Below are 27528 nucleotides of genomic sequence, written 5' to 3' on the forward strand. Positions count from 1 at the left end.
GTAAGAGGTAGAAAGTTTTATTTAAATTGGAAAACATTAGTAACTGTACGGAAACGTCCTCTCTCTATATATAGATATATATTTATATTATAATATATTCATAAATTGTAATATTTATAATTTGATGTTCAATAATACATTAATACAAAAGTCTATTGTGATCAAAGTCTGCAAATCAGAATCTGGTCTCTCCAGCATTAATTTGTAATTAAGTAGTGGATATATTGGATTTAACTTTAACATTCTGCCAGATGAGTTAATTCGCTGATTGAATATAAAATATGGACTATATATAGTAAATATTTATACAAAACTGATATTATTTTCTATTAGCTATTAATAATATATAATATATAATATATAATTGTCAAAAATATTAATTGAGTTTCATAATATAAAAAAATATTTAATATCTTATCCGCAAATAATATTTATAAGATTCACTAATCTTACTATCTAGGACTTATCATTTCGGAGATATCGCCGTTTAATTTGGTTTTTGTCGTTTTATCTCGAAAAGGCCACATCTTAGAACAAACTTTTGCTTTGTCTTTGCTTCTGAACACCACTTTTCCGAGATAAATGCAAGAAACGAATTAATAAAGAGAGACAACAAAACACTTCGAAATTTTTGAAAGGATTTTGAGAATTAATAACATGCCACTTTTTTTAGAGAGAAATATAATTGCTATTTTGATACTTTTATCTCGCGCCTAAAACACCTTATCTAAGTTGTATAGACGTTATTATTTATGCATTTTTATTGCGAATGTCTTAATTAAGTTGTACGTATTTTTCTGCAAATGGACAGGATATTTTATGTGGGCAAAATCAGGCGCCTGCCTTTTGTCGCAAATTTTCTCATCATTTAATGGAAATAGATCTTTAATAAAATCCAAGAACTTGTTGAAAGAACATAGAACATCGTAACCTGGGATTTGAAGTTCTTCGAAAATTGGCGGAATGCCTCGATAATATAGCAGCTATGAAAATTCATAGTGTGATAAAAATAATTAAATTTGCATTACATCTTCTTATTGAATAATGCAATTATTGATGACACACTCACCTTGACATAATATTCTTGATTGAACTCATACAATTCAGTAACAAATGCGCTGGAATACGCCACAAAATGTGGCTCGTATACACCGAAAATTTGCAACAAATTCACAATATTACCATCATGTCCACTATATAAATAAATTTTTGTATTCGGTGGGTTCGGATTTTTTGCAACTATCATATTGTCTAATATCCCACGAATCATCGAACCTAAAACAAAAAAAAATCCTTTTTATTAGTATATATTGCGCGAAAAAGACCTATAAATGTTACTATAAAGAAAGAATGTCTGTGTATATCTCTCCCTTACCTGTGAAGAGTGTTCTCATTGAAGGATTAAAATTGAGAAAATTAAATGCGAGTATAAGTCCATCGAACAGAGGACCGTCAGGAAAGTAATCGTACGCCCAATTAGGAAGGGTCAGATTCATGAAATACTCCACCACGAAAGTTTGATATAAATGATAGAAATCCATAGGCGTTTCGATATTTTTACCGGTTAACTCTGTCAACTTATTCATTGGGTTCTTCAATTGGGACAATCTTTTTTTTATTTCTGGCAAATTCCGTATGCGATTGTATTCGTTGATGAATCTAAAGATTATTTTACAATCTTTTTTCTATTAATCTGTTAACTTAGAGTTTGAAAAAATATTGATCTTTATTTTTACATTTATATATCCAAAATTGTTTTTTTAAACATTTTTTTATTTATTTTCCAAACATTGTATTTTAACGATATTTATGTTTTTTTTAAATACATATAATTTTTCTGTTTGTTATTTCTTTCATTTATCTATTGACATTAGTCAAACTTACTGTGGACACTCGTTTCCCAAGAAAAATTTGTCATTCATACGTGGCACATACGTCGCCGGAATTGGTTGCCAGTTTAAATCAGTTTTCCATCGTTGTGTATCCGTAGGCGGAAACAAGGCAGCTAGAACAAGTTGTAGGGACATCTTCGTTCTCTCAGTATCTGAAGTGTGAGCCTTGACGAGCTTTGGTAGATACATATCGCCTAGGAAGTCTCTATATCTGTTGCGCAAGGCTTGTCCCAATTCATATTCGCGTTTCTTGCCTTGCTATAAAAATTGCGCAAATTGTGAAAATAGATTAATTAACTTCAAAGCGTATTAACATTTAATGGCATATTTATTTTAATCTTAAAATATATTTTGCATAAATAATAACAAGATTTTTTTTCTTCGCGAAGAAGGAGAAATATTATAAGTTTATAATTTCCAAAAAATTTGAAATAAAATTTTAAGTTTTATTTCTCTATTTTTGAAATGTGAACATTTAATTTTACAGATTTCATGGCTTATAATATTTCCATTAAATTATTCTTTTGACTCTACAATTTTTTTTATAAAATATTAAAGTGAGTTAAAATTACATTATATTACTTACATTAAATAATTCACCGTCGCCTATCGGATAGAATGAATAATTTACATATGGATCGTTTGGATACATTTCATGTCTCACTTTTGTGGGTGTTCGATCGCCATGTCTAAACACCTAAGTAAAAATTGAATGAAAATAATTACTTTTAGGTATTTTTGATTACAAAGTAAAATATTTCGAAAACATAATTTAGTCAATGTTATATAAAGTACTAAATATTTTAAATTATAGAAAAAAATTAACAATACTCCTTATCCACTTATTACTTACCACATTAACCAATTTCAGCTCAGGTTGTAAACTCACAATTAGCATTGCATTTAGACTTACGACTATTAAAAGTAACAGATAATTATCGAGAATGCAGAACGACATCATGTCACTGATACCTATACTATATGTAAATGTAACGCTATTAAATTTACAGTGAATTCCCATTCGAGAATGATGATAAATCTGGTAAAAACTCTATTATATAAACGGTTCCAAAAGTGTACATAAAATTATATTTCTTTGTTTGGACTAAACATATGAGAGATAGCATGATTACATAAACTAAATCCAATATAATGATAGAGCAATTAAGAAGCAAATAAGAGTATAAAAAAACTTTCTAATATGTTGATACATGGTTACGTAAAATAAATGCAATATATGCAATATATGTTGAGCATGATTACGTAAAATAAATGCAATATAATGATAGAGCAATTAAGAAGCAAATAAGGATATAAAAAAACTTTCTAATATGTTGATAGAGATAAAGAGTCTTACATTAGAAAGCGCTAGTAAATATAATCAAATTATCAATATATGCAAATATACAGTAAATATACAAATATAAATCGAGAGGATATCTTTATACTTTAAACTTGTTTATTCTATATAAATAATAATTTGGATATAAAAAAGAGAATGTTATTAAAATTGATGTTTTAATTTCTATTTTTATTTTTTATATTAATTATAATTTTTACACATTTTTTTTTATTTAAAAATCATTGTCAAAGCAACAAATCGTAATTCTTTATAACGCGTTCTTGTACATTTATTTTATAATATTTATGACATTGTGCTTTTTTCATCTAAACAAAATTAATAAGAAAATTTATATGTATTTACACAGACACACAAAGATAAAAAGATTTTAATAATTTAGAAAAACGAATTTATTTAATTAGTATTTTCTGATTTCCCTATTTACTGAGAGATTTAAATATAATTTAACAATTGTCAATTGTTTATGTATATACGTATGCAAATGTTTAATATGACATTTGAATAAATAAACGTGAAAAAAAGAACAGATTTGTAGAAAACAATCTGATCGCAATATTCAGGATATAATATAACTAATTTAATTAATTTTATTTGCGATATTTTTATTCAATATCTGAGCACTTTAGCAAGGTTTATGCGTTATTGGCCATGTATTTACAAGTTTAATATAACAATTAAATAAATAAAAGGCATCATTGTAGACAACAATTTGATGTTTATGATATAATGCAATTAACATAATTAATTTTTTGCTTACGATACTTTATCTCACTCCTGAGCATCTTTGCACAGCGTATGACTTATTACCTATGTCTATCTATTGCGAATATCTTAATTAAGTTATACACAATTTTCTGCAAATCGACAGGATATTTTATATGAGCATAATCAGGTGTCTGTCTTTTGTCGCAAATCGTTTCGTCGCCAGATGGAATTAAATCTTTAATTAAATCAAAGAACTTTTCGAAAGGACAGATAACATCATATCCTGGGATTTGAAGTTCTTTGATGATCGGCGGAATGCCTTTATAGTACAACAACTGCGAGAGACTTCATTAAGTCATGTAAATAATTACATTACGTCTCCTCATTACTGAATAATGCAATTATTGATAAGACACACTCACCTTGACATAATACTTTTGAGTGATCTCTTGCAATTCCATAATAATTGCACTGGTATATTTGGGTACATGCGGTTCGTACAAATTGAAAGCTATCAACAAATTTGCAATGTTAATATCGTGTCCACTGTATAAATAAATTTTTGTATCTGGTTTTTTTGAATTTTTTGCGGCTATCATATTGTTCAGTATCGCGTGAATTATTGGACCTGAAACAAAAAGAAGCCCTCTTACAAATATTGCGCGAGAAAGATCTACAATTATCAAGAAAAATTTTCTATATATATATTTCTATTTCTCTTACCATTGGATAGTTTTCTTATTAAAGGAGTAAAATTTGCAATATAATATGATTGTACAATTCCATCGAATAGTGGACCGTCAGGAAAGTAATCGTGAGCCCATTTCGGAAGAGTCAGATTCAGAGACGACTCCGAAAGAAAAGTTTGATATAAATAAAACAAATCCATATATGTTTCAATATTTTTACCGGTTAGCTCTGTCAACTTGCTCATTATGTTCTTAAATTGAGACGTTATCTTTTTCATTTCTGGTAAATTCAGTATACGATCGTACTCGTCGAGGTATCTAATAAAGATTTTAGATATTAATTGTTTTCTCTTTTTGCGTATATTCTTGAAGAAATGTCATCTTTTTCTTTACAGTTATAATATTTAAAATTGTTTTCTTTTTAGAACATTTTTTAATTTATTTTTTAATTGTTGTATTCCTATATCTTATAAATATTGTATTTTATCTATATCTTTTCAAAAATACTTATATTAAAAGATTTAAGTATTTTTGTTTAAATAATTTTTGTTGCTTTGTTACATTTATGTATTTCCGATGACATTAATTGAACTTACTGTGGACATTCACTAACTATGAAGAAATTGTCGGTAACACGTGGTATATATGTAATCGGAATCGGTTGCCAGTATAAATCCCCGTTCCATTGTTGATGAGTATCCGTAGGTGGAAATAAGGCAGCTAAAACAAGTTGCAGGGACATCTTTGTTCTATCAGTATCGGAACTATGAGCCATAACGAGATTGGGTTGATACAGATCGCCCAGGAAGTCTTTATATCTGTTGCGCAAGACTTGTCCTAATTCATACATGCGTTTCTTCCCTTGCTTTAAAAATTGCTCAAATAATTTAGAAAATAGATTAATTAATTTTTAAATTTATTAATATTAAAGCGTGTATTTACTTTAATATGAAATTAATATATTTTAAATTAAAAAACCGGACATTATTTTTTCTTTGCGAAGGAGGAAAAATATGCTAATGTTTTATAATTTCCAAAAATTGAAATAAGTTTTGTTAGTTTTAATTCTTGATTTTTGAAACGTAAATATTCATTTTTATAGATATAGCTTCTAATATTCCTATTAAATTATTCTTTTGACTTTATCACTTTTTTCAGAAAATATTACAGTGATATAAAATAACATTAGGTACATTACATACGCTAGTCAATTCACCGCGGCCTGTTGGAAAAAATGAATAATTTAAATATGGATCGTTCGGAAACATTTCGTGTCTTATACTGGGTGCCCGATCGCCATGTCTAAATAGCTAAATAAAAGGCGAATAAAAATATTTACTTTTAGATATTTTTGATTGTAGATTTAAATATTTTGAAATAGAATTTATTATATGTATATTATAATAAAGTGCTAAATTATATCTTGTCTTAAATTAAAAAAAAATGAATGAAATAATGTCTGTTACTTACCACATTAACTAATTTCAGCTCAGGTTGTATATTCACGATTAGCATGGTATTTAGACTTATAATTGCGAGAAGTAACAAATAATTATTGAGAATATAGAACAACATCATGTTACTAATATAAAATCTGAAAGTGTAATGCTATTAGACTTTATATAGTTTCTTCCTACTTGAAAATGATAAATGTCATAAAAACAAATTTTTTCATACAGCAGCTCAGAAATGTGCATAAAAATTGCATTCCTTTATTCGGAGTAAACTTACGAGCGATAGCATGACATAAAGTATAATATAAATGCAAGATAATGATAAGAAGCAAATAAAGATATAAAGTTTAAAACTTATTGAATATGTTGTAAGAGATAAAAAGTCTTATATGGATAAAATGCACTGTGTAAAAACTTCCTACATTTATACATATATGTATGTATACACCTAATATTAGCAATAAATTTCTTAATATTAGTATTATTTAATCCTAACATTAAGAATAAATTTCTTCATATTAGTTTTGTTTATTCCTAATATTAGGAATAAGTTTCCTAATATTAGTTTCATTTCTATTGTTTATTTTACAACTGTCAAATTGTTAATCTTTGCAATGACAGTTGCTTGATGCTATAATCATAATTTTAATTCGCCAAATTTCTATTATATACATAATTATACATAATTATACATAATTTTAATTCGCTGAATTTCCATTATGTATATAATTTTAATTCGCCGAATTTTTATTATGTACATGATTTTAATTTCCAAATTTCTATTATGTACATAATTTTAATTCCTAAATTTCCATTATGTATAGGTATATAATTTTAATTTATTGAGTTTCTATTATGTACATAATATTAATTTGCTAAATTTCTATTGTACTGTTTGATGAGAACTATTTTGTATATATGTATCTCTTTACATATTTTTCTTATTTTATTTAGTTTAATCGAATATAATTACATACACGAAGTGAAGTTTTATTATTCTTTAATAATAAAATCTTAAAAATTGCAACACAAGTATAAAATTATTATTGCAATGCATGCATTGAAATATATTTTTTAATTACGTGATTCATAAAAATTCAATATATTTTTAGCAACAAACAAAAAATATAATGTTCTACAAAAATTTTTCGATCAAAATATCTGCGCTTCCATTTGATTAGCACGTCTGTACGCGTCCGCTACGCTGTATGGCCCTGCACGCTGTAAGATGAAAGTAACTCTCTCTTTCTATCCTGTCCATCAGATTAATACATCCCATACATCCATCATGTTGCGCGGCTCGCGCGAGACTGATTTTCGTGCGGAGTGCTTCGAGCGCGGGCCTGATGGTCACATGACCACTAGTCGTCACGTGATCACTAGTCATGTGACCATCGGGCCCGCGCTCGAGATACCCCGCATGAGAATCAGTTTCGCGCGAGCCGCGCAGCGTAAAGGATATAGGGGGTATAGTCTTGCGCGAGTCTAATAAAAGCGTAGATATTTGATCACAAATAATTTTTTATAGAAAATTGTATTTCTTTGTTCGTATTTTCTATTAAAAACTTAAATATTGAATTTTTATGCATTGCATAATTAATTAATATATATGCATTGATTGCAATAATAATTTTTGCATGCATATGCGTCGCAATTTTTGAAATTTTATTATCAAAGAATAATATAACTCCGCTTCGCGCACGTAATTATATTTGATTAAACTAAACAAAATGAGAAAGATATATAAAAAGATACATATGTGTATATACAAAATAGTTCTCAAACAGTACAATAGAAATTCAGCAAATTAAAATTATGTACATAATAGAAGTTATTCGGCGAATTAAAATTATATACATAATGAAAATTCAGCGAATTAAAATTATATACATAATGGAAATTCAGCGAATTAAAATTATGGTCATAGCATAAAGCCACTGAAGCAACTGTCATTACGAAAATTAATAATTTCACAGTTGTAAAATAAACAATAGAAATGATATCAAAAAAGCGCGCGCTTGTGATGCCTAGTTATTTAAAAAATGTATCAAAGCAACGAATTCTTTAAAGTGTATTGTTATATATTTATTTTATACATATACATATATGTATAGTACATATAATACTTACAATTAGCTCTCTTCATCTGAATAAAATAAACAAATATTCTCTTATATTTATACACACATACACACACATAAAAGGACAAAATGACTCTCATGACTTACATATGTATATAGCGAAATTTCTATCAGTTTTTTAAATTTGTTTACTGAATCATTTAAATATAATTTAATGATTGTTGAGTTTATGTCAATGGTTGCAAGTTTAATATGACAATTAAATAAATAAACATAAAAAGGCATCATTGTAGACAACAATTTGATGTTTATGATGTAATGCTATTAATTGAATTAATTTTATGTTTGCGTTACTTTATCTCGCTCCTAAGCATCTTTGCACGGTTTATTGCCTATAATTTTGTCTCTCTATTGCGGATGTCTTAATTAAGTTGTACACAATTCTCTGCAAATCGACAGGATATTTTATGTGAGCATAATCAGGTGTCTGCCTTTTGTCACAAATTGTCTCATCATCAGACGGAATAAAATCTTTAACTAAATCAAAAAATTTTTCGAAAGGACAGAGACCATCACATCCTGGGATTTGAAGTTCTTTGATAGTCGGTGGAATGCCTTTATAATATAACAGCTGCGAGAATTTATTAAGCCATATAAATAATTACATTTGCATTATGTCTTCTCATTATTGAATAATGCAATTATTGATGACACACTCACCTTGACATAATACTTTTGATTGACCTCTTGCAATTCCATAATAATTGCGCTAGCATATTTAGGTACATGCGGCTCGTACAAATTGAAAGCTAGCAACAAACTGGCAATGTTAACATCGTGTCCACTATATAAATAAATTTTTGCATGCGGTTTGTTCGAATTTTTTGCGGCTATTATATTGTTCAATATTGCGTGAATTATTGAACCTGAAATAAAAAGAAAACCCTTTTACAAATATCGCGCGAGAAAGATTATCAAGAGAAATTTTCTGTATATATATTTCGCTTTCTCTTACCACTAGACAATCTTCTTATTAAAGGAGTAAAATTTGCAATGTAATATGATTGTACATATCCATCGAATAGTGGACCGTCAGGAAAGTAATCGTGAGTCCATTGAGGAAGAGTTAAATTCAGAGATGACTCCGATAGGAAAGTATGATATAAATAAAACAAATCCAAAAATGTTTCAATATTTTTACCGGTTAGCTCTGTCAACTTGCTCATTATGTTCTTAAATTGAGACGTTATCTTTTTCATTTCGGATAAATTCAGTATACAATCGTACTCGTCAAGGTATCTAATAAAGATTTTAGATATAAATATACGCAAAAAGGGATAAAGATATAAATCTTTTTCCTTTTTTGCACATATCTTTGAAGAAATTTACATCTTTTTTTCTTTGTAAATATAATATTCAAATTTTCTTTTTACAACATTTTTAAAATTTATTTTTTAACAAAATGTTTTTTGAGAATACTTATTAAGTCAGCTCTTTTAATTTTTAAAACCACAAATTCCTTAGTTTTCCAAATGTTCTTTCTTTCATAATTGTCGCAATAACATCGCGTTTGGCTCTATTGGTCGAGAGGAATCAAGTGGAGATTGTGGTTTTAAAAATGTTTTTTTTTCCAAAAATACATATGTATATTAAAGAATTTCGGTATTTTTGTTTAAATAATTTTTGTTGCTTTGTTACATTTATGTATGTCTGATGACATTAGTTGAACTTACTGTGGACATTCGTGAAACGTGAAAAAGTTGTCGGTGACACGTGGTATATATGTAATCGGAATCGGTTGCCAGTTTAAATCAGTGTTCCATCGTTGAGTATCCTTAGGCGGAAACAAGCCAGCTAGAACTAGTTGCAGGGACATCTTTGTTCTATCACTATCCGAACTATGAGCCATGACGAGTTTGGGTTGATACAAATCGCCCAGGAAGTCTTTATATCTGTTGCGCAAGACTTGTCCTAATTCATACATGCGTTTCTTCCCTTGCTATAAAAATTGCGGAAATAATTGTGAAAATGGAATAATTAATTTCTAATTGTATTATTATTAAAGTGTGTATTTACTTTAATATGAAATCAATATATTTTAAATTAAAAAAAGGACATAAATTTCTTCTTTGCGAGGGAAGAAAAATATGTTTATAATTTCCAAAAATTGTAATAAGTTTTGTAAGTTTTATAATTCTTGATTTTCGAAACGTGAATATTTATTTTTATAGATATGGCTTGTAATATTTCTATTAAATTATTCTTTTGACTTTACACACAGAATCACTTTTTTCAGAAAATATTACAGTGATATAAAAATAACATTACATTACATACATTGATTAATTCACCGCGGCCTGTTGGAAGAAATGAATAATTTAAATATGGATCATTCGGAAACATTTCATGTGTTGTAGTGGGTGTCCGGTCGCCATGTCTAAACAGCTAAATAAAAGTTGAATAAAAATAATTACTTTTAGATATATTTTTGATCGTAAATTTAATTATTTCTAAAGAAGAATGTATTATATATTATAATAAAATGCTAAATTATATCTTGTTTTATATTTAAGAAAAATGAATAATGTCTGCTGTCACTTACCACATTAACCAATTTCAACTCTGGTTGTACACTCACAATTAGCATGATATTTAGACTTATCACTACGAGAAGTGACAAATAATTATCAAGAATGCAGAACGACATTATGTTACTGACATGAAATCAAAAAGTGTAATGCTATTAGACTTATAGTTTCTTCCTATTTGAAAATGATAAATGTCGTGAAAACGATAAAAACTTTTTTATATAGTAGTTCTAAAATTGTACGTAAATATGTTCCTTTATTTGGAGTAAACTTATGAGCGATAGCATGACATAAATTATAATATAAGTGCAAAATAACGATAAGAAACAAATAAAGATGTAGAGTTTAAAACTTATTAAATATGTTGTAAAAGATAGTCTTATTTGGATTAAGATGCACTAACTATGAGCACATCCAACATATATACATATATATGTATACGCAACACACTCATGTAATTATGTTAATTACATGTATGAATTGTTAACGAGATCATACCCAGCAAACACCGATATATAATTGTTACATTGCTATAATAAAACGGAATATAACAGGTAATATAACGTGTACGTTACATGTAACATCCATGTTAGTTGTAATTTCCCACTCATAGATGTAACATTTTAATATAACATATATTACATTGTAGTTATATTGTAATTATATACCACATTATATATAGCACATTGATGTATTGATAAGTCAGTGCTATCTTGGGATATAATGACAATATAACTACAATGTAATATATGTAATATTAAAAATGTTACATCTATGAGTGGGAAATTACAATTAACATATACGTTACATGTAACATGCTTGAGCATAACATTTATATACTGTGTTTGCTGGGTACAGACTCATTGATGTTCTTTATGAAACTTTTTATAAAAGGATTTTCTCTTAATACGTTAATTGAATATACCTTAACTTCGATGGATGCTATTATAATTGTAAACATTTATGGAGAATCAATGATCGAAATAAAATATATCTCTAAATTTTTTATATAGCTTTAGATTGTACATCAAAATAATGAACCTATAAGAGATGTTTCTTATATTTCTTTACATTCAGAACTTACATTTCAAATTGTCGCGAATTAATTGCGAGCTATACAAAAAAATTCAAAAATCATTTATAATTATTAATTACAGAAATTGGTAATATAAGAAAATAATATTTAAATATAAAAAGGAGAATGTTATATAAACAAAAGTATTAGTCTATTAGTCTGCTTTTTTATTTTTTGCAATAATATAGTTTTCAAATATTTTATTAAAAAATGTATCAAAGCGACAAATTCTTTAAAGTGTATTATTATATATTTGTTTTATACATATATATAGTACATATAATACTTCTCTCTCTTCATCTGAATAAAATAAACAAATATTCTCATATATTTATACACACATACACACATATAAAAGGACAACATGATTCTTATGACTTACAGAAATGAATTTTTATCAATTTTTTTAATTCGTTTCTTTACTGGATCATTTAAATATAATTTAATGATTGTTGAGTTTATGTTTATGTTTACGAGTTTAATATGACATTTAAATAAATAAACATGAAAAAGGCATCATTGTAGGAAACAATTTGATGTTCATGATATAATGCAATTAATTTAATTAATTTTATGTTTGCGATACTTCATCTTACTCCTGAGCATCTTCGTACGGCTTATGAGTTATTGCCTATCATTTCTATCTATTGTCTTAATTAAATTATACATCATTTTCTGCAAACCAGCAGGATATTCTACGTCGGCAAAATCAGATGTCTGTCTTTTGTCGCAAATCATCTCATCGTCAGAGGGAATCAAATCTTCAATTAGATCTAAGTAGTTTTCAAAAGGACAGAGCACATCGCAACCTGGGATTTGAAGTTCTTTGATGGTCGGTGGAATGCCTGTATAATACAGCAGCTGAAAAAATTCATATGGATATATATAATTAAATTTGCGCGATAGAAATAATTAAATTTGCATTACGTTTTCTCATTATTTTAATAATATAATTATTTATGAGACACTCACCTTGACATAATACTCTTGATCGATCTTCTGCAATTCCATAATAATTGCACTGGAATACTCAGGTACATGTGGCTCGTACACACCTAAAGCTTGCAACAAACTGGCAATATTAGTCTCGTGACCACCGTATAAATATATTTTCGTATTCGGCGAATTGGCATTTTGCGTGGCTATCATATTGTCTGTCATATCACGGATGAGCGGGCCTGAATCATATAGGATGTTGTAAATATTTGGAATATTATATATACAACTATATTTTTTATTTATTTACTAGGGAACTCTTTATTATCAAATTTTAAAAAAATTTATTTCTAAAAATTCTTAATTAAATAGTATTTTTTTATTTTTAAATTACGATTTTATATAATTATAAAATTATAATAATAATTAAAAAATTCTTTATATGTACATGTCTGTATGTATCTATTTATATGTATATGTGTATAAATAATTATCTGCTATTTTTATATATTAATATTATTAATATATTACTAAACTAAAAAGAAATTACGCTAAAAATTATGTAACTTACCAGCAAATAATTTTCTTAATAAAGGAGTGAAACTAGCAATATCGTAATTGGCCACGATTGCGTCAAATAGAGGACCATAAGGGAAATAGTCATATACCCATTCGAGAAGCGGCAACCCTAAGGCAGACTCCGCTGCAAAAGTATGATAAAGAAAATTCAAATCGGAGAGCGTCTCCATTTTTTTGCCAGTTAGCTTTGTCAAGTTGCTCATTAAACCTCTAAATTGGTACATCTTTGCTTGCACTTCAGGTAAATTTAGTACTCGATCGTATTCGTTGAGATATCTGCGAAAACAAATCAAAATCTGAATTTCTTGCTACAAACAAAATGATTAAATTAATAAATATTTATTTGAATACTCCCAAGTGAATCATTTATTTGCAATAAATAAATATTTTATTTGCTTTGAAAAAGATTTTCTTATATCAAATAAATATTTTTCATATCAAATAATATTATTAGCTTAAAATAAATAATTCATTGGACAGTATTGAAATAAATATACTTATTCGAATTTTCAATAATTTTTTTTCAATGTAGCTGTATAAATTTTCCAACTAAAGCATAAAAATGTATTTTGCTTATTCTTCGCGTTTTCAACGTTTTATATAAATATTAAATTCTTTTTTTTATTTAAAAAAAAATTTAGTCTCACATGCTTTATGTACTTATATTGCGCAAGAAATTTTGAAATTTAATCTCACGAGAATTATATTTTATCTTTTTTAAATATCATTTATATTCTTTCCAGCATTAAAAAATAATGCTTTTTCATCGCTTTTTTTGCTTATTTGTTGGTATATTTTTGTAGTTATATTTACTGCGGACACTCGTCGGTCAGGATAAGATTGTCATCAACACGTGGCATATACGATGTTGGAATTGGTTGCCAACTTAAACGAGAATTCCATCGTTGAATATTTGTTGGTGGGAACAAGCCAGCAAGAACAAGTTGCAAAGACACTTTTGTTCTCTCGAAATCCGAGCTACGAGCTACGACGAGTTTTGATCTGTATAAACTGCCTAGGAAATTATTATATCTAATGCGCAAGATTTTTCCCAATGTATACTCGCGTCTCTTGCCCTCCTGCACAAAGAAAGTTTACATATATTCAATTAATTATTTGTCAAGCTTCGTTAAAGTGTCTTTAATTAATGTTAAAATTAGAAAGAATTTGATAATTAAGAGCTTTACGATGAGCTTAATTTATTTATGAATGAATGAATTTTGAAATCTCATAAAAATTGAATTATCTTAACTTTTATATTTTAATTCATGTTTTTTATATAATTATTTTATTTAATTTGTTAATGTTACGTTACACTTACTAAAGTCACTTGTCCAAGACCTGTTGGATAAAAAGAGTAATTTATATATGGATCCTTTGGAAACATTTCACGACCATTATTATCAGGTGTTCGATCACCGTGTCTGAATACCTGCAAAAATTAATAAATAAAAATAATGAGAAAATAATTGAGACTATAATTATATGAGAGAGAAATAATCGAAAAAATAATTTGGCTTCTGTTTGATATAGAATGCTTAATTTTGTTTTATTAAATTGTAATTATGTTAATGTGGCACACAATATATTTATAATTATACTTACCACATTTACTAATTTAAGTTCAGGTTGCGCATTTGCGATCATAAGCGCATTTAAAGCGATGACTAAAGCAATTGACAGGTGATTGACGAAAACACTGCTCCAAATCATATTGCATCTAATTCGAGAATGTGATATCATTAAACTTAAATACACTTTTCAGTCAAAAATAATTTTGCAATAGATTAATAAAGATGTGTCTTTCTTAATATGAAAGCTATTTAATATATATATATATTTATGCAATATTTTTTACATATATGCATCGAAATTTCCCAAGCTACAAATATTTATAAATATGATAAATTCCAATTTAATTATATATATATATATTTAGATGTGTTACATTTTTAATAAAGTAAAATGCAAATATCTAAGTAAATATCTCTTTAACTTAATGTCATCTTCAACAAGAGAAAGATAGCATTTGTATAATGATTATGATTACTATAATGTAATTAAGAATTGATATTCTATTATATAAAAATCAATTATTGCGATTCTATCGAAACATGTGTATTTCGAAAATTATAAAAATTAACATACGTATTTATGATGTTTGCAGGTTCTTCGAGAGTCGACGATTGGCTCAAGATATTTTCAGCGTTTTGAATTGAACACAATTATTTTAGATCCAAAGAGGAGAAGATTGGTCAAACTACCGATTGCAAGGATTAAATGAAAACTGACTCCTTCGTACGACACATAAAGCTTTTAAGATGCAGGATCATACCCCACCATTCTATCGTACTTCCTGTTTAAACCGTGAACGTTACCGCGGGCTCTTATCGGTAAGTAGATTTTTATTATATAATCATTTTAATATAGAATAATTTATTTCCAAAATTAAATAATATATAAAAATATGTTTTAAATAATAAAATTTATCCCACACAAAAAAACCGTTTATATAATATTATTTATATTGCGCACGAGAAGTAAAGTATACTTAGTTTAAGAATCTATGATGGATCGCAGGATTTTCCAAAGAGAATATCCCGAAGCGTCATCAATTAATTGCAAGTTCCGAAGAAAACTATGTTAAGAATCCGCGAAAGAGAGTCATCATTGCGTATCACTTGGAAATTTTACGAATGTTTTGAGAAAAAAATGTTGATTAAACGGAATGTTCGTCAAAACTTATTATATTATTTCTCGTATATCATTACATTACAATATCAATCTTAAAATATCGCGGATTACGTACCTGTTTAAATCAGAATAAAAAACAGGTTATTCTAATTATATAAAATGCAATTTGATGGTTTAAATATAAGTTTTAATTATAAGCCTATTAATAATTAATTAATCAGAAAAATAATTATACAACAAATTGATTACACAACAGAAATATAAACGCTCATTTATTTGGTTTATATGCCATTTTGATAAATAATTATTGGACAGAGAGACTTGTCTTATTACTTGGACAATTCAAATTTATTTAATTATAATTATATAATCTTATATATTACATAAAGTAAATTGTGTGTATTGAATGGAATATGGTGAGATAAAATAAATTTTTAAATAAATTGTGGAATAAAAAATAAAAATAATAGCAACAAATAATATAATGCTTTTTTTATTTTTGAGGAAAATTATTCAGACAAACAATATTATATAACGTATGAAGCATATTAAAGGCGTCACATAGCATTTATATTATTCTCTTGCTTATATGAAGAATAATGTAACGATGTTATATAAGTGTAATAATACAGTACCATTTGTGTATATATTAACTATAATTTGTTCATATTTTGACGGATATTCAGTATTCTTAGGACACTCGTGAAATTTCCGCGTTATACAACTCTTCCATGAGTCTTAATGTAAAGTTTTTTTAAATAGTAATTAATTCGTATCATTCTGAGCTATTTTCAATATATAGTACAAATGATAATATTAAGACAACGTTGAAAAATATTTGTAGATTATGTTACATACACACATTTAGTAATTGTACAAATTAACATAAAGTAAATCGATAATATGTATATTTCAAGTAAACTCGTGAATAAAGCATGCTGATTGAATAATAATCGTGAAGCAATAATCACAGTAAAAAAATTAAAAAAAATGAATAGATATCAAGAAAACGTTTCGAACGTTAAAGAATAAAAATGATATAGTGCCACTTAGAAGAGTTATGTAAAATCAAATTGAATTTTGTTGTCGTGATAAGATATAATTTTTTGCTAATTTAGTAGACAAAAATCAGGTGTGAATCAAAATCAAACTGTAGTGCATCTGCGACTCATAAAAAATTGCGCATTGATACAATTCTTTCATTCTCAAACATTGCATGTATTAAACTATATCTGCGATATATACTGAATAATGCGTTTACAAAGTATTTGGCATACATATTTCCGCTAAACTAGGCCGCAAACGCGATAAGGAATAATTTTTAGATAATATGCATTCGTACGGATAAGCAAAAACGATCGTAATGAAAACAATTGCCTTGTTTCCATATATGAATGTAATGATCATTCAATTGCTTTTGCTTATGTATTCAGAAATAAAATCATATTATCCATAATAGAGCGATCATTTGCAAGAATATCAAATTATTATACGAAATGATACTAATGCAGTAGAGTTAAAGAAATCTGCTGCTTATTTTGAAAATTAATATATTATAGAGAATATATATTATAGAAAAAATTTATAATTTTTTTACAATTTTGTCTTTATAATCTTCGAATTCTATACTTGCGTTATTTATATTGACAGAAAGACTAATTTTTAAAAGAGACAGATTTGTATTATCTCACAAAATTATTTCGCGAAATTATCAGAATTTGAAAATTTAAAAGATAAGTAATTGACAGATAAATAAATGTTTGCAAACATTTTAATTAAATATTAATTTATAATATGATAATTCCTATTTAAGAAGTCATATCATTTTGCCGAATTTTAGATACTGTCTGAATATAAAATGAATTAACAATTAAAACATAATTAATTTTTATAAATAATAAATTTTATAAAAATTTGGAGATATTTTTCATTAAAATAAAAATTATTTTTCCGCGATATCTATTTTTGCAATGACCTTTTAATTATGTCTTCGTAAATATGAAAACAATCCGTAAATTCTAATCAAACTTAAAAGATATAGATAAGTTCACGTGACTTGTCATATAAATTACACGCATCAAATGATATGAAAATCAGTGTAATTTGATTGGGATGACGTTAGAAACCCAAAGAAACTCAGTTCAGAATTACATGTGAATATTAACGATCATAAACTGTTTTTTATCTTAGTGATATTGTCGTTTAATATTTGCATATCTGTTATACACAAAGTTTACTTTTTCAAAAATTTTAATTGTTTCTTTATCAATCTGTTTTTAATGTTAATTAACATTCATATCGCAAGTGATAATAATTGTTATACACAGTTGGCATAATTGATGATACGTTAAAATTATTTTTAAAATATATTTTAAATACAATATACGAACAATTATATGAATATTTTATGAAACTCTGTGTATATAAAGAAAAATTTCAACAATTTAATTTTCATTTCTATTTCAGATTGCAAATTTTTTATAGATAATTTAGATCTAATTATTTTCTCATAAAAGACATATCCAAATATCAATAGTCTTCACATTACAAGATTAAATACGAGTGACTTTCAGTGAAATACATATTCTTTATAATAAAAATAGAAGCATGAATCACACACATAAAGATTATTTACTGAATCACGCAAATCGGGGATGCCCAATAGAGTGATTGACTCGTGAATCTAATTCTTTTCCCATTATCGTTCTGACGATATCGTTTCAACAGCTAGTTATTACGCTTGTGACATGATATTGCACAAGATTTGGTGACCTCATTTTGAAATTGAAATAATTCTGTGTATATATATATATATATATGTATGTTCTTAAATTGTCTTCTTTATAATTTCAATCAAACTCAATTATTGACATTCCGAAGAATTAATTAATTTCCGATGTTATACATTCCGATATATCATTGAAAATAAAAAATTTTATTATCTGTAGATGCTTCCATGTGCTTATCGGATAAAAATCATAATTAAGTTGAAACAATTTGCATTTGCATTTGCCTGTTTAATATACTCTAAGATAAGAAGCGATTTGATTGACGAATTTAAATAGCTTATTTAATTTAAATAAATTAAAATAATATTATTATTATATAATTTAATCAATGCAACTCGAGGGAATAAATTAAATGTCGTGTTGCGATGTTTCATTGACTAAACAGTAGAATGTAATTGCGATAGCATTATCGTGTAAAGCGTTTAATATTCTTCTGAAATATGTAAATTATTTTCGCCTTGACTGTGACTTTCGTAAGACATCATACTATATAGCGTAGTATAATACTATCGTTATCCTACTGTAATTAATGTGCAATCGTCATCGTTGATTCCGCCTTTTTACGCTTATTATATAGTGATACAATCGCATGAGTGTTACACGTGTTACGACATCAATACAGATAAAATGACGATATCACGTATACGAATTAACTATATGCATATATCATTATATATGTATGTACAAATATCGATTGTATCATTAATAAATGTCGTGATATTATATATATATATATATATATATATATATATATATATATATATAATATATAATTATTTAATTGTAATTAATAATTATTTAATTTAATGCTGCAATATGATAATTAAATATTTGATTTTTTATTAACTAATATATATAATAAATAATTTATCAATGTGTTAAATATAAAGGTTTTCTTAAAAAATAAATAAACTGGGATAAACATTGAAACATTGATTTTTATCAATTTTTTGCAAAATGTTATGTATTTAATTAACGGGAAATAAACTCTTATGTATTTGTTTTGCACTTGTCAGGATGTTAATAATTATCAAGATCACAAGCAAAGAGCATTTTGATTTTTATCAAAATTGCGAAAATTGCAGCATCTTTGTATTTCTTCATACATATATATACATATATACAATTTGTGCAATTGCACCAATGCAAAAGTATTATAACTATATATTTGATATCTAAAAATTTATAGTTCTAATCCGTGTAGTTTCGTATTTATTCAATATTTGATTTCTATTACAATTATTAATAATTTTTGTGACGCAAAATTTATTGTATAAATAAATATTCTCTTTTGAAAAAAATTATATATATTTTGTAATTATGTTTTTTATAGTAATATTATCGAATCGTTATTTACTGACTCAAGTAATACTATTATCCCATATAATGCTTCAGCTATAAAATAATTAAAATTATCTCTCTATAAACAAAATTATATTTGAGAACACTTGTGTATTATCAGGCGTTATCAGACTTTTTTAAAGGAATTATCAGATTTTGCTTCTACTTATTTAACTTTATTTATTTATTATTTGAAATCAATATTGGCACACACACACATATATATATATATATATATATATATATATATATATATATTTACAAGATTACTGTAATTCCTTTAATGTAATTTACTAAATTCTGTCTTTTTTTATTATTAAGATATTTATAAATAATTTTGATCAGACAGATAGATAAATTCAACTTAATATGGATCTACTGAGTAAATTCTATGAAGGAGTCTCATTGTCAGTCGAGTCACTTAATTGTTATCGTCATTCAAACAAATGAAAGTAGATAGGATGACACGCAGATAGGAAAATCAAGAGGTAGGTAGCAATTGAATCGCTTGGTGTTTATTCAGTTTCTCCGAGAAGAAGAAACGCGAAGAATCAAAAGCTGAGCATTTCGAATTGTTTTTTTCGCGAACGAAGAAGTGCGCAAGATTTAGAAATCTAAACTTTTTAAATTAGTGATTAATGTCTTCACGTGTTTAAGTATTATTTTTCGCAACGTAAAATTCATTATCAGTCAATTCGGTTCTATAAGGTAATTATAATTATAAAAGGTATATGTAATTACCTTATATTCAATCTACCTCCTTCCTCTTTTTTCTTTCTCTTCCTTTCTCTTTAATATGTGAGATAAATCAGTCAGGCTGCAATCGAGCTAATACATACAAAATTTATATAAAAAAATTCCAGATATGGTTAATTAAATCGAAGTTAATTTTGTTGCAGTGACGATAAAGAAACTGGGATAAATAAAGCGAAGAAAATGTGGTAAATCGAGTTGACTTATCGCCTTTGTCTTAATTATTCATACGCACCCTGATAACTCTGCGTTTATCAATCAGACACGGATACAAGTGGTTACTTTCGGAAGCGTCGTTGAACAAGCTGATGATTGTTCTTACGGATGTGGACGAGGAATTCTTATCTCGAATGATGTGACCAAATACGGCATCTTTATATCGTCCAACCTTCATCTTTGAATCCACTTAAAATCTATTAGAAAAAATAAGGAAGAAAAGTTATACAATTAAAATAAGTATATATTTATATACATATATGTATTAATTAAAAATTCTTCGTGAAACATAAATTACAACAAAAAGACTTAAGAAAAAACCATTTTTTTATATATCTTTGACTCGTAAACGGAATGCAATTGTTATTTAAGGCAATTTTTTCACTTACTGTTGTATTTATATTAACTTATATCCGATACCACTTTCGAAGTTCTTCGATATAGTATCATAAATCATCATTGTTGGCAAACAACTCAGAACTTTGTTGATCTTTTCTGTCTTCTCTGTCAGTCACGTATTAATCGATAGATTTACAATTGTAACATATTATATACATATATATCTTGAAAGAAGAGACGCATAAAAATGAATAGATTACGTTTGGTTTGCGTTAATCTTGTATTATGCAGCTTCATAATTCCCAGTCTATGCCAGGCTGTGCCAGAATTAAAATTGGTGCACGTTGTAAGTACAAATATTTAAGCCTAAATGAATGTAATAAAAAATCAATGATAAACTAATCCATTATTTGATTGCAGTTGTTCGCGCATAAATTGTACGCCCCAAGGGAAGATAACGCGATGAAGAAAAACGAGACCGGCATCCCGGAAATCTTGTCGTACAAATACTTTACTTCCGCCGCACTGAGCTTGCCAATGGTACATGCAATATTATAATAATTAAATATATAATATAATTAATATACAACATATTAATTTTGATTTATAGTATTTATAAAATGCATTTCTATTTAGAAAAAAATGATAACTATTGTTATGTTACTATTAAACAGAAGGCGCATCTTAACATGTATAATTTCGGAGTGTATCTGCGCGAGAGATACGACAAATTTTTAGGGGACACGTATACGTCCGAAGTTATGAAGATGCACACGACGGAGTATCCTTTATCAATGTTATCTGCTCAGCTTGTTAATGCCGGTTTGTGGCCCCCCGTGGGAAATCAAATATGGTTTGAAGGCATTAATTGGCAACCGATACCGACCGGTTAGTATAATGAATAGAAATTATTTCTCGTTAACACAGAACAATATTTTCAAATCAAAAATTAAAATATTATTTGAAAAATTATTCATGAGCACTTTTTTAATATATTCCTAAATCATAGAAAGATTATTATTATATTAAAAAGTCGCTATAATATTATAGAGACATAATAAAATATAGATTTGATTAGAGAATATATGCAAATGGAAAAATACTGCAAATTGAAAAATTGTGTACTTAAATGTAGAATGTAGTTACAACTTATTTCCTTATATAATAGACAAGTTTTGTAGAATATCAGGAATTGAAGGAAGATACGTTGTTGATGGGTTCTGTGTGCCCAAATTTTGTTCTACAAATGGATCAAGTGTTGCAAAAAACTGAAACGCAGAAAATGACAGTACAGTATCAGCCTTTGTTCGAACATCTTTCCCGATATACTAGAAGAAATATTAGAACGCCTACGGATGTGGCACTTTTATACGCTGCTTTAGAAACTATGGTAATGAAAAAAAATTAGTAAAATTATTTTAATAAAATAATTTTGAACTTTCTTCTCAATATACATATACATATATGTATATAATACATATTGTATATATGTGTATATATATATATATATAATTATATCTTATATATTCTTTTAAATAATAATATAAATAATACTTTTAAACTTATTATTAAATCTCTAAAAATTCTTTTTTTCTTTTATAATTTTATTGAATATTTCTTAAAAATATTAACATACAGAAGATTACTCTATTATTTTATATAAATTACATTTTATCAATGTAATATAACGCAATTTATATGACAATAAAAATGTCTTACCTTAGACTGATCGAAATGAAACATTGCCGAATTGGGCGATCGACGTGTTTCCGCACGGTGCTATGTACGATGCCACTTTACTAGAGTATGATCTCCTTTCAACGACTCCTCTGCAAAAGCAACTTAATGGTGGAACCTTTTTAAAAGAGATTATTGGTAATTCGTTACAATACAAGATAGGCGAATTATCAGCGGAACGAAAAATGATATTGTACAGTGGTGACGAAAGAAACATTGTCGGGGTTTTGAAAAATCTCAATCTCTGGTCGCCTCATATACCTAACGAAGCAGCAGCATTGATATTCGAATTATACTTTAATAACGATACAAACATGTACGGAATGAAGGTAACATTTTTTAAATTCTTTTTATTATTTTATCTCACTTTTGCGACTGTATTCTACCAAATTGTTCAAGAATTTTATTTTGAAAGATACACGCGTAAATCAAAACAATTATTCTCATAAATTTTAAACTATTATTTAATTAAAATATTTTATTAAAATTTTTTCAGATTAATTATTACACCGGTATCGATGGCACGATCATCCCTCTGATTCTATCAAATTGTACAGAGATATGTCCACTGCGCACTTTAATAAACGTTACTTTCGATATGATACCGGAGAATCCACAATCTTTATGCGGATGGCCCATGGAAGATCAATTAGAAGAGAACAAAAAAACTGATACTTCGAATTACAATGGATGCGCTTCGTGTCACAGCAAGGAATTACTATTAATTTTTACCTTATTATACTTTGTACCTTTTGCTGTGAGAATGCTTAAAGGGGAATAACATTTACCGCATATAATAGAAAATGTTTACATTCAATAGAAACATGTTTATATATTATAATATATTTATATATTAAACATTTAATAGAAACATATTTATACGTTATAACATATTTATATATTAAACATTATTTATATAATATAATTTATTATAATTAATAATATAAAACTTTATATACATTAAACTAAGATTAATATGTTATATAACAAAAATGAAACGTTGGCGAATGGTGCCATTATGGAATGCTTCACGGATACTACTGTGAATTTTTGTAATACGTTTAGCCATTGTTTTTCAATAGCATCCATAAAACTTTATATACATTAAACTGAGATTAATATGTTATATAACAAAAATGAAACGTTGGCGAATGGTGCCATTATGGAATGCTTCACGGATACTACTGTGAATTTTTGTAATACGTTTAGCCATTGTTTTTCAATAGCATCCAGATCGAAGTCTACGTCTTCGAATTTATTCTTTTTTTTATAATGAATCTTCCAACGATCTTCGATACAAGGTATCGCGGTTTTCACGAGTTGAAATTGAGATTTCTTGTCTCTCGGTACTAATTCACAATATTTCCGTAAAGCAATGTCAAACGCGTAAAATATTAAATGCAACTGATTTGTTTCCATAATCCGTATTTCATTTCTGTTCATTGTGTTAAGCAATACAGATTGAACTGATTCTAACATCGCAATCAAATAATTGATCGTCTTGATGCATATCGTCAGCAGTTGACAAAACTGTAGAATTATTTCTAGGTGAAATACCCATATGGATGTCTGGAAAGAATAAGATTATTATTGTTATTACTTCTTGTAAAGTAATATATAGTATATATATAATGCAATAACACATAATTATTATACGTATCACTTATTATTATACGATACTTGTAAATAAGGGAATGCGTTAACATACACACACACACACACGTATAATATGATATATATACCTCTAATTGTATAGATGTTATCATCTCGTCTAAAGTTTTGATTATCGCCGTTTCGATTAGATCTTCGCATATATTGGGCTTCTTCTCTGTTTTAAGAATATCTACTATATTCAACACTGCGTTTACAGCTTCCTCTTCCAAAGGATCCTTCCAACATCTATGTTGGACGTATAGTTGCGCTGTTTTCTTGTCACAAATTGCCGAAACGATTGTCTTGACTGATGTATAAATTACGTGTTCTGCATTCAACAATTCTACAGTAAAATTCAACCAGTTTGCAGAGATCATTTTTTTATTTTTCTTCGTTTTCTCCGATACATTTTTCGCAGGTTTCGATTTACGTTTCTTCGACGAAGACTTTTCCATAGAATGTTGTTCTTTATATATCGATTTCTGTATCAATGAAGAAGAGGCTGTTACTTCTTTGTTCGTAATCACCTTTTCCTTGCGATGTCGCAGATTATATTGATGCTTAATAGTATTAGTAACCGGTTTATTGGCGATAGGTTTTGTTGTCGCGGTATCATGATTAACTGTCTCGATTTGCCATGTACTGTATGCACTATCATTCTTTTCATCTTCAGTAGCGGCATCGCTTATCTGTACACAGGGACTTTTATTGTTGGTTTGATGTTCGAAATCGGCGTCATTATAATCATGTAAAGTTTTCGATTGCATTTGATCGGTTTGAAAATTGTTGCAATCATTATGTTCCCGAGGTGTACTACAGGAAATTAGAGAAATTTGAGACAAATCATTTATATCAGTTATTGATAGTTGTGTTAAAAAATTAATAATATTATTATTTGACATCTCCATGTTGTTAGTTTCATCATATTGATCAGAATTGTATTTCAAATTAAGAATTGACTCGATTGATTGACATCTTGACAGTGAAACAAAGTTAAGTTGACTCGAAATATCAGCATCATTCTTTAAAGTAGAATTAATATTTTTGTCTTCGATGATCTCATTGTTTATTCGGTTATTACAATTTTCCTGTGATGTCTGTTTACCGTTTGTTTTTTCAAAATTAAGAATTGACTCGATTGATTGACATCTTGACAGTGAAACAAAGTTAAGTTGACTTGAAATATCAGCATCATTCTTTAAAGTAAAATTAATATTTTCGTCTTCGATGATCTCATTGTTTACTCGGTTATTACAATTTTCCTGTGATGTCTGTTTACTGTTTGTTTTTTCAAAATTTTGAAGAAACTGGTCCACATTATTGTACGTAACAGATTCCTCAAACATGTCAGTCAAATCTGACAAGGACTCTTTGTCTACATCCGGAATTAAATAAGATTGTGATAAAAATGCCTTCCTCTCTTCATTTGTCATGACGTACCCAGTACTTGTTTCTGGCTTTAAAATCTCTGTGACTGATTCGTTTTGATCTTTTAAAGAGGATACAAAGCTAAACAATTCGTTTTGTATATCTTCAAAATTGGTATTTGATTCATGAGTCATTAGAGATATATTACACGAAGAATCTAAAATATTATTAAGACTCAACATGAAGTTTTCGTTGTTATTGAGCATCTCATCGTGTACCAATGGAGTTTTATTTGCAAAAATTGCTGATGACGATTCAACATGAACATTTTTGGCATGTTTATTTTTATCGCGTTTATTGCATTGATTATCAAATAATTGTTGTAATTTCTCGACTGGTATTTGAGGTACGTAGGAGGTGATGGATTTCAACCAGATTACAGCTTGAATAAAAGTTAATTCAATTTCACATGTTTCTATAAAGCTGGGCATCCTTTTCTCTGACAACGACAATATATTTGGAGGTACTTCTAAAAGACGTTTGCAACGTTGACAATAATTATTGTCGTACGCAGAATTTTTTTTGCGAGGTGTGTGGACAGACGTAGAATTTTCTTTTGGCGATGTCTGGCTGTCACTAGCGGTATAAAGCGAAGTAAAATCTAAAATAGAAGTAATATTTTAATTATTTTTCTAATATTACATATACACACAAAGTAATTAATGAACGAAATCAATTTCTTTAGAGTATAGGTAAATATTTTCTTTAATTTCTTTCTTATCTGATCATTTAAATTACCTTGCGAGATTTCACCATTATTACAACATTCTTTTATTACTGTTTGTTGCAATTTACAAAAAAACATTTTTATTTCCTCTCGAGTGTTCGATATTTTAGATTTCTATAAAGACAAAAGAAAAATATTAATGTATAATATATATATCGCCGATAAGATTGCAAATGCTTACCGATTTCTTTTTAGACTTGAATATTTTCCCCATTTTTTCTTTGCTCATGCGTTTACTATCGCTTCTAATAATTTATTACAATTTGAAACGTATATTCGATATATTTCGCGCTCGATTGACTCTTCGAATCTTTTCTTATAAAAGAAAAAATGTAAGCGCGTTTCGCAGACGCACAGTACAACTCGAGAGTTTGATTTAAATTTTACAAATGGCGTCGAAATTTAATGCTCGATTTACAAGTTTGCGCGCGATACGAATCGTCGTGACCGAACTGTCATCGACCAATCACGTTCGAGAAGCGTGCGATC

General features: G+C 27.5%; 6 protein-coding genes across 11 annotated transcripts; 1 reads left to right on the forward strand and 5 right to left on the reverse strand.

Annotated features, from left to right (window-relative positions):
• Positions 1 to 61: 61 nt before the first annotated feature.
• On the reverse strand, positions 62 to 3122 carry LOC146724965 (venom acid phosphatase Acph-1-like). The gene is made up of 6 exons (XM_085487067.1): positions 2746 to 3122; positions 2479 to 2589; positions 1885 to 2150; positions 1376 to 1659; positions 1070 to 1275; positions 62 to 983 (listed from the first exon to the last, which is right to left on the reverse strand). The coding sequence occupies exons 1-6, from the start codon at positions 2911 to 2913 to the stop codon at positions 747 to 749; spliced, it is 1272 nt and encodes a 423-aa protein (XP_085343193.1). The 5' UTR covers positions 2914 to 3122; the 3' UTR covers positions 62 to 746.
• Positions 3123 to 3950: 828 nt separating this feature from the next.
• Positions 3951 to 8601, reverse strand: LOC146724966 (venom acid phosphatase Acph-1-like). Of its 2 annotated transcripts, none has more exons than XM_085487081.1 (7): positions 8539 to 8601; positions 6120 to 6243; positions 5852 to 5959; positions 5246 to 5514; positions 4684 to 4967; positions 4383 to 4588; positions 3951 to 4295 (listed from the first exon to the last, which is right to left on the reverse strand). In XM_085487081.1, the coding sequence occupies exons 1-7, from the start codon at positions 8556 to 8558 to the stop codon at positions 4059 to 4061; spliced, it is 1248 nt and encodes a 415-aa protein (XP_085343207.1). In that variant the 5' UTR covers positions 8559 to 8601; the 3' UTR covers positions 3951 to 4058. The 2 variants fall into 2 exon arrangements, with proteins under 2 accessions (XP_085343207.1, XP_085343199.1); XM_085487073.1 differs by having other exon boundaries at positions 5246 to 5526.
• LOC146724967 (venom acid phosphatase Acph-1-like) lies at positions 8164 to 10955 on the reverse strand. Of its 2 annotated transcripts, none has more exons than XM_085487103.1 (6): positions 10787 to 10955; positions 10522 to 10629; positions 9918 to 10183; positions 9200 to 9483; positions 8905 to 9110; positions 8164 to 8815 (listed from the first exon to the last, which is right to left on the reverse strand). In XM_085487103.1, the coding sequence occupies exons 1-6, from the start codon at positions 10889 to 10891 to the stop codon at positions 8570 to 8572; spliced, it is 1215 nt and encodes a 404-aa protein (XP_085343229.1). In that variant the 5' UTR covers positions 10892 to 10955; the 3' UTR covers positions 8164 to 8569. The 2 variants fall into 2 exon arrangements, with proteins under 2 accessions (XP_085343229.1, XP_085343235.1); XM_085487109.1 differs by having other exon boundaries at positions 10522 to 10541; positions 10787 to 10845.
• Positions 10956 to 12075: 1120 nt separating this feature from the next.
• On the reverse strand, positions 12076 to 15664 carry LOC114936817 (venom acid phosphatase Acph-1-like). The gene is made up of 7 exons (XM_085487178.1): positions 15511 to 15664; positions 14968 to 15082; positions 14684 to 14794; positions 14176 to 14441; positions 13355 to 13638; positions 12820 to 13025; positions 12076 to 12708 (listed from the first exon to the last, which is right to left on the reverse strand). The coding sequence occupies exons 2-7, from the start codon at positions 15073 to 15075 to the stop codon at positions 12472 to 12474; spliced, it is 1212 nt and encodes a 403-aa protein (XP_085343304.1). The 5' UTR covers positions 15076 to 15082; positions 15511 to 15664; the 3' UTR covers positions 12076 to 12471.
• Positions 15583 to 24652, forward strand: LOC114936812 (venom acid phosphatase Acph-1). 4 transcript variants are annotated; one of them, XM_029310126.2, is made up of 9 exons: positions 18186 to 18209; positions 20532 to 20674; positions 21086 to 21127; positions 21202 to 21840; positions 21915 to 22034; positions 22169 to 22382; positions 22676 to 22884; positions 23219 to 23560; positions 23728 to 24652. In XM_029310126.2, the coding sequence occupies exons 4-9, from the start codon at positions 21742 to 21744 to the stop codon at positions 24010 to 24012; spliced, it is 1269 nt and encodes a 422-aa protein (XP_029165959.1). In that variant the 5' UTR covers positions 18186 to 18209; positions 20532 to 20674; positions 21086 to 21127; positions 21202 to 21741; the 3' UTR covers positions 24013 to 24652. The 4 variants fall into 4 exon arrangements, with proteins under 4 accessions (XP_029165960.1, XP_029165959.1, XP_029165958.1 ...); XM_029310127.2 differs by lacking the exons at positions 18186 to 18209; positions 20532 to 20674 and adding an exon at positions 15583 to 15755; XM_029310125.2 differs by having other exon boundaries at positions 21086 to 21840.
• Positions 24316 to 27409, reverse strand: LOC114936836 (uncharacterized). Its single transcript, XM_029310158.2, has 4 exons — positions 27221 to 27409; positions 27051 to 27153; positions 24974 to 26913; positions 24316 to 24800 (listed from the first exon to the last, which is right to left on the reverse strand). Exons 1-4 carry the CDS (start codon positions 27266 to 27268, stop codon positions 24336 to 24338), a joined length of 2556 nt encoding a protein of 851 aa, XP_029165991.2. The 5' UTR covers positions 27269 to 27409; the 3' UTR covers positions 24316 to 24335.
• Between the last annotated feature and the right edge of the window lie 119 nt (positions 27410 to 27528).

This window comes from Nylanderia fulva, unplaced genomic scaffold (genome assembly GCF_048542155.1).
Source record: "Nylanderia fulva isolate GAGA-0341 unplaced genomic scaffold, ASM4854215v1 Scaffold11, whole genome shotgun sequence".
NCBI classification, from domain to species: Eukaryota; Metazoa; Arthropoda; class Insecta; order Hymenoptera; family Formicidae; genus Nylanderia; species Nylanderia fulva.

What these genes read in the sequence shown, in the direction of transcription:
- LOC146724967 (XM_085487103.1), bottom strand. Translation starts at nt 10,891, where the DNA reads ATGTCGTTCTGCATTCTTGATAATTATTTGTCACTTCTCGTAGTGATA. An exon ending in AGTTGAAATTGGTTAATGTG is followed by an intron (nt 10,630 to 10,786) that starts GTAAGTGACAGC and finishes ACTTTTATTTAG; the next exon opens with CTGTTTAGACATGGCGACCG. An exon ending in ACGTTTCACGAATGTCCACA is followed by an intron (nt 9,484 to 9,917) that starts GTAAGTTCAACT and finishes AATCTTTATTAG; the next exon opens with ATACCTTGACGAGTACGATT.
- LOC146724966 (XM_085487073.1), bottom strand. Translation starts at nt 8,558, where the DNA reads ATGCTTAGGAGCGAGATAAA. An exon ending in ATAGTTAGTGAATGTCCACA is followed by an intron (nt 4,968 to 5,245) that starts GTAAGTTCAATT and finishes AATCTTTATTAG; the next exon opens with ATACCTCGACGAGTACGATC. An exon ending in CTCAAAAGTATTATGTCAAG is followed by an intron (nt 4,296 to 4,382) that starts GTGAGTGTGTCT and finishes AGTCTCTCGCAG; the next exon opens with TTGTTGTACTATAAAGGCAT.
- LOC114936836 (XM_029310158.2), bottom strand. Translation starts at nt 27,268, where the DNA reads ATGAGCAAAGAAAAAATGGGGAAAATATTCAAGTCTAAAAAGAAATCG. An exon ending in TCAAGTCTAAAAAGAAATCG is followed by an intron (nt 27,154 to 27,220) that starts GTAAGCATTTGC and finishes TTGTCTTTATAG; the next exon opens with AAATCTAAAATATCGAACAC. An exon ending in TAATGGTGAAATCTCGCAAG is followed by an intron (nt 26,914 to 27,050) that starts GTAATTTAAATG and finishes CTTCTATTTTAG; the next exon opens with ATTTTACTTCGCTTTATACC.
- LOC114936812 (XM_029310127.2), top strand. Translation starts at nt 21,742, where the DNA reads ATGAATAGATTACGTTTGGTTTGCGTTAATCTTGTATTATGCAGCTTC. An exon ending in ACGCTGCTTTAGAAACTATG is followed by an intron (nt 22,885 to 23,218) that starts GTAATGAAAAAA and finishes GTCTTACCTTAG; the next exon opens with ACTGATCGAAATGAAACATT. An exon ending in CAAACATGTACGGAATGAAG is followed by an intron (nt 23,561 to 23,727) that starts GTAACATTTTTT and finishes AAATTTTTTCAG; the next exon opens with ATTAATTATTACACCGGTAT.
- LOC146724965 (XM_085487067.1), bottom strand. Translation starts at nt 2,913, where the DNA reads ATGGGAATTCACTGTAAATTTAATAGCGTTACATTTACATATAGTATA. An exon ending in GCGACGGTGAATTATTTAAT is followed by an intron (nt 2,151 to 2,478) that starts GTAAGTAATATA and finishes CAATTTTTATAG; the next exon opens with CAAGGCAAGAAACGCGAATA. An exon ending in ATCAAGAATATTATGTCAAG is followed by an intron (nt 984 to 1,069) that starts GTGAGTGTGTCA and finishes GAATTTTCATAG; the next exon opens with CTGCTATATTATCGAGGCAT.
- LOC114936817 (XM_085487178.1), bottom strand. Translation starts at nt 15,075, where the DNA reads ATGATTTGGAGCAGTGTTTTCGTCAATCACCTGTCAATTGCTTTAGTC. An exon ending in AACTTAAATTAGTAAATGTG is followed by an intron (nt 14,795 to 14,967) that starts GTAAGTATAATT and finishes TAATTTTTGCAG; the next exon opens with GTATTCAGACACGGTGATCG. An exon ending in GTCTTGGACAAGTGACTTTA is followed by an intron (nt 14,442 to 14,683) that starts GTAAGTGTAACG and finishes TTCTTTGTGCAG; the next exon opens with GAGGGCAAGAGACGCGAGTA.